At 31.4% G+C, this 6,000-nt stretch overlaps 1 protein-coding gene across 4 annotated transcripts in view; it reads right to left on the bottom strand.

The window, feature by feature from the left end:
- Positions 1–656: 656 nt before the first annotated feature.
- TFPI (tissue factor pathway inhibitor) overlaps positions 657–6,000 on the bottom strand; it is a 68,977-nt gene continuing 63,633 nt past the window's right edge. For 2 of the 4 annotated variants that reach the window (XM_068544805.1, XM_068544806.1), the window contains 2 exons: positions 4,155–4,334; positions 659–3,474 (listed from right to left, as the gene is read on the bottom strand). In XM_068544805.1, coding sequence (XP_068400906.1) covers positions 3,368–3,474; positions 4,155–4,334 — 287 coding nt within the window. In that variant the 3' untranslated portion in view covers positions 659–3,367. Of the gene's footprint in view, positions 3,475–4,154; positions 4,335–6,000 lie in introns of all 4 variants that reach the window. The other 2 variants (XM_068544807.1, XM_068544804.1) reach the window with 2 other exon arrangements.

The following is a 6,000-nucleotide window of genomic DNA, read 5'->3' as shown; positions in this document are numbered from 1 at the left end:
TAGAATAGTTCAGAGGTTGGGCCTGAGAGGCTGACAGGATCAAGGTTTTCTGTTCTGCAAAGCAGAATGCAGGGAAGGCAACTAAGATGTGTCCATGTTCAAGTCCTTGAGAAAGAACTAAAAGTCAAAACTTGGAGAAAGTAAATACAAATGCTAACTTCATAAAAACCAGACAAGAGCAGGAAGAGCTGGTGAAAAAAATCAGAAAGTCCCCTAAATAGTTGGTTACTTTAATGTCATTTTCTTCCTTCTTCTGGTATAAAAATTGGACAGGCCACCTTCAATAGTCAGGATTGGAAGTCATTTATATAATATATTGTCATATGATATATATTTAAATATATTATCATATTTGTACAATTATATGAGATGACTGGTAGAAATATATATGGAATGAATTAAATGTAGACTATATGGATTATAAGGTATAGCAAACTAATTTGCTGAGTATGAAATCATAATACATGGATGCCCATTTATAACTGAAAGGATTATTAGCCAATTCCAATTAAAGGAGGTAAGTAGAGTGGAGCTTGTGGAATAATTTTTTTTCTTTGTCTTAGAACTCTTTATCTTTGGAATAACTGAAGAGCATTAATTTTTATTTTTTGAAGTATAAAAAACTCATGAGTTTAACAGTCATACTTTATTATTCAGGATAATATATTTTATTTCTTATATTGTAAAAAATCATTTGAGCAATTTTCAGCATACGCTGTTAATTTTGAACAGAGAATAAACAAAGTCGGTAAATAAGCATTATATGCTGTATAATGTAATTCTATATAAAATTCACAGTTAGATGCATTTGATTATGCAAAATAAGGGAAAACAATACCACCAGCGACAATCTTATTTAAAAACACAGCAAACATAATATTCACATGCATTAAACATTGCAAACCATCTCTCAGTGTGTATCTTTCTTGACTAAGTAATGAAGCCATCAATAGTTGTTGGCGAAAATAGTCAACTCACCAATGTGCTGTTTATATGTCCTTGGTAGCAACTTGCAACTTGACCTAGGGAGACTTTACCCTTTATTTAAAGCTATTGCTATCCAGGTATAAAAGACAACAGGAATATTTCACAAGAGATTTTGATTTCCAAAAGTTCCAAATTCCACAGCAGAGACTCAATTTAAGGCAGCTACTTATGTACTGAATATTTGAAATCAAGATATAAAAATTTTCTCAAGTGAACAAATTGACACTATTTTGTAATGATATAATTTTTATGCCACAGGGTGTATATTAGAACTTTTCATATTATGCCTCAAAATACAGTGATTTTATAGTTCACATCAGCTGTACCCTGACTCCCATGAATGGTCTGGAGGGGATCATATTTTTAAATAAAAAATCAGCATGAATAAACTAAGTAATTAAACATATATTCAGTGATCAGTGAATACCACTTTAACTAAATTGAAATAGTCATGAAAGAGTAGTGTATGTAAGTCCAAAAATATATATAAATATATCAAAAGTAAATTGGGGGATGGGGTGGGGTTAAGTACCAATTACTGAGTCATCAAAGGATTTTGAGTGGTGGAGAAATATATGAATTAATTCTTAAGTGGTTGCCAATGTTTGGGGAAGGAAAAGGAGTGAATAGGTAGAGCACAGAGGATTTTGAGGACAGTGAAAATACTTCGTTTGATACTATAAATGGTGGAATGATGTCATTACACATTTGTCCAAACCCATAGAATGTACACCAAGAGTGAACTATAATGTAAACTATGGACTTAGAATGATTATGTTTTGTCAATGTAGTTTCATCAGTTGTAATAAATGTCCCACTCTGTTGTGGGATGTTGATAATGGTGGAAGCTATGCATGTGTAGGGTCAAGAGTTATTTGGGAAATCTTGAAATGTCCTCTCAATTTTGCTGTGAACCTAAAAGTGCTCTAAAAAAATAAAGCTTAAGAAAAAATTTAAAAAAGAAAAGAATTAAATTAATAATGATATGAAGAATGAAGTAGATGTAAAAAGCCTGGGAGTTAGATGAACTTTATGAAAAAGGAAGCGTTAGTGTTTAGAGACTGATTGGAAGTAGAATATGAGGGAAAATAAGAAATCAAAATGGGTTCAAACTTTCAAGCCTGAGGAGCAGGCAGAATTATGATACTATTGCTAGAGAGAAGTAATTAAGCTAAACTAAATGGATAAAGTGGTTAGTTGTTTCTAGATGACAAGTTCAAATTTAAATGTGAAATTTGAAGTGAACATCATAGAATCTGAAATATCTAGAAGGCTGTTGAGATGTCAGACTGTACATGACTCAGCAGAGAAGGAAAGGTATAGATCTGGATAAAGTGAATTAACTCCAGAGAAATGTTAGTTAAAAGATGAGAGTGAATAACACACATGTTTTCTAGTAGAATCTTCCTTGCTGATAATTTTCTCTTCCTTTTCTACAGAAATAACATGACTTTGTTTTAAAAGCATGAATTACTGGTTGCTTTGTGTGCAAAGCCTAATTATAAATGAATAGGTTTCAGGAGTTTTAAATATACTTGCTATTTTTGGTAAGAGAAAATTTTGTCAAGCAATAAAATTAGGAAGTACATAAACAATTTCCTTTTGATTGCCACTAAGAAATTCCCTTTCCCACCAAGTTTTTTCTTATCATGATCTGTATTTAACACACAGCTATTCAGCCATCTTTACTGATATGATGAGCCATAAGCAAATAAAAGTTAGTTACATCAATCAAAATCAGGCAGGCACATGACGTAGAGTTGACTTTCTTTGTTCAGATATGGTTTGGCTCAAGATTGCTCGAGGTACTGGTTAATGCAAAAGGAGAAAAAGTATGTCTAGGGAGGGAATCACATGACAGAATTCTGTTACTACCAGCTCTTTCCAAATGCACAATTGAGTGATCTTTATCAGAAGAAGATGGTTGCCACTATTTTAGATGTGAAACCCCCAAACCACTTGATCTTTAATAGTTGTATTTCTTAATCTGGACATAGGCTATAAAAAATATAATTGTACACGTGATCAAAACAAATAAGTGACAACATATTCTCAAATAGGATGATCACCAAATGGTAAAATGGACTGATTTGATGTCAGTAGTAGTATAAATTGTAGTTAAATGGCAGATAGTTAGAAAGGGATTGAGAGAATAATAAGTTCATAGTAGACAGTTAATAAGTTATAGCCATAGAATAAGCAATTTGACCAGATAAGAAAAGGAACTCTGATGCAAATGCATTAATAGCAGGTAATATATGCATAGAAAATTCATGAAAAATTCATTAAAAAGAAGATTTCAGGAGAGAAAAAAATAGGAATCATAATGAAAAGTTTTATCCAAAATATTTAGTAGAAATAATGTTGTAATGTAACAAATTTATATCTTTTTAACAAAAATTTCTTCATATACTATTTTCACTGGCTGCTTCTTTCTTTTTCTTTTGGTTTTAATTAACTCCCCTTTTGATATTCTTTGGATGAAACCTAAAAAGGAAGATAAATAAATTTATGCATGATAAAGTAACAAGATAATAAAACATTTAATCTAAGATTTCTTCAAATTATCTTTTAACGTTTAAAACCAAAAAACATGTAATTGGTTTAAAAGTCTTTAATTCGTCTATATCTTTGTGTAAACAACCTCTTTCTAAGGATGTCACTTTGCATAAATGGGTAAATGTTATTGATTTTTATTATTCACCTTGAGCTACAAAATAATACTCATTTTATTAAAGTGGACATGTGACTATATATGGTTAGTGGAGTTATAGAGTTTTATTTACATATTAATACTCTATAAATATGCATCATTTTTATTGTCAGAAGAAAATAAATACATTAAAGTTTTGTGTATTAGAAAGCTTAAAGATATTTTGGTATAATCCTTTAAAATGAAAGCTTAGTATGTAAATATTAAAAGAATAAAATGTTTTGTTTAAAATTGATTTTTTTCTATGAAGACACATTAAAAGGAATTACAGTTAACATATCTGGCAATATTATCAAAATGTAGTTGAAAAGGGGACACTTAGTTAAATCACAATACTGTTTCTTATCATAAACAGAACTCATTTCATACTTTCATAGATTAAAATTCATTCATAATTTCAATATAATTATTATCTTAAACACTAGTGAATTAATAGGAAGAATGTCCTCTATACCTTTTTTACAAGTCTTAAGACATGCTTTTTTAGAGGTAAAATTGTTTTCATTCCCTCCACATCCACTGTACTTAAATGGGCGGCATTTCCCAATGATTGAATTGTAGTAGAATCTGCTCTCATTGGCTTGACATAATCCTCTGTCTGCTGGGCTCAGACACCAGGAGGGGCCATAAAATTCTAAAAACATCAAGAGAACATGGTAAGCCATATATGATAGTTAATCTGAAACTTTCATATTTATTGTTTATAGATTAGTCTTGTGGCATGTTTATGTAAAACAGTAATCTGAATGAATTAAAGTAACAAAATTTCATGTATTTCAATTCCAGGAAAATGTTTAACCAATCTCCAAGTGTCCACTATACTGACACCTTTCTCCAATAAATGTAAAAGTAGGTACATTTGTTAAAGGAAAGTGCCGGGATTACTCTTTATGTGACAAAACTAGTTGTACATAATACAAACAACCACTATTCAACAACTTAATTTGTGAAAATTTATTAACCATACCAATTTTTTTAAAAATTATCATCAGTTTACATATCATTTGTTCATGAGTATTCAACTTTGCAAAAAAACTCCTGATGAGCAAAATCCTTACTCATTGTATGACACAAACTGAAGCTGAGAAAGAGTTCTTTCCCTGACTAAAGTTCTGAATGATATAACATATCACAATTTAAAGCGCAGGGAATCAGGTATAGCAAATTCTAACCTTAAGCTTTGGAAAAGGAGTTCAGAAGAGATGATCTGGCTTAGTAATAAAGTTTTCTTGTGAATTGAACCATCAGTTCTAGATGAGTTAGATATTTTTGCAAAGGAAGGAATATTGCTAAAGGCAGGAAAGATCAAACATTTACAGGTTTAAACCAGACAGACAGGCTGGTCTGTCAATGGGACCAACCACTTTCAAAAACAGAAGGAAAAAAAAATGCAACTAGGGTAATGAAAGGATAACTCATTTCCTTAAGGCAAAGCAGAAAAATGGTTTCAGCCCAATGATAATTTTTAGCTCCTTCTGGAATTCCTGTCAGTGAGGGAAAGCTGGTACTCTTCAGTAGCAGAGCTAAATTGCTTGATATTATTGGTAAACCAATACTGCAGGTAAGTTGGTGGATGGTCAGGAATCAATAAGTGAGAGCTTTGGTGGCTTTGCCAAATAGTGAGGTGTGCTACAGCAAATGCAGATGAAGAGGATTTGCTAAATGTACATCACTGGTAGAAAATAGAACTTCTTTGAGGAATCCAGTAGCAATGAAGGCAAATAGGTTGTGCAAAAAAGCAAGAAGTGGTTTGATGGCAAGTGAACCCCAGGTGAATAGACTAAAAGAGAAATAAAACAACTTGAGAAAAAAATGAAAAAGATCTTAAATTGATAAACACAATTTTATAACCTCCTGCCTTCTATGTATTTAAATATTAGAGTGTCTTGATATAACGTCTCATGTAAAGAGAAATTCTGGAAAATATAAAAGAAGCAGTGGGAATACTATGGGAAGAATTTCTGATAAAACATTTTAGAAAGGTGACATTTTGTGTCAATTCAAGAATTGAAATCACATTAAAACTTTTTGTATTATTTAGTCTTTGACTAGGTGTGTAGACACTGATTTTAAAAGAAACTCCTAGGATCTATAAAACTAAAACATCATTCAAAATCATGTAGTCTAATTTATGTTTGGCCTCACCCCGTTTGGGGGTTATAGTGCATGATTATTGCCATCATAAATCAAATTCAAAATGTACTTGGTGAGAATGTGTGCTGAATTTTTTAGAAAATGTCAAGGTCTTTTTGCCTCAACAATGGCTCATGTAAGAGGAAATTTCTAACAACCTAGGAGAG

Source organism: Eschrichtius robustus, chromosome 5 (genome assembly GCF_028021215.1).
Source record: "Eschrichtius robustus isolate mEscRob2 chromosome 5, mEscRob2.pri, whole genome shotgun sequence".
In the NCBI taxonomy this organism is placed as follows: Eukaryota; Metazoa; Chordata; class Mammalia; order Artiodactyla; family Eschrichtiidae; genus Eschrichtius; species Eschrichtius robustus.
Note: the sequence above shows the minus strand (reverse complement) of the source record. Positions and strands in the feature narration are given on the sequence as shown.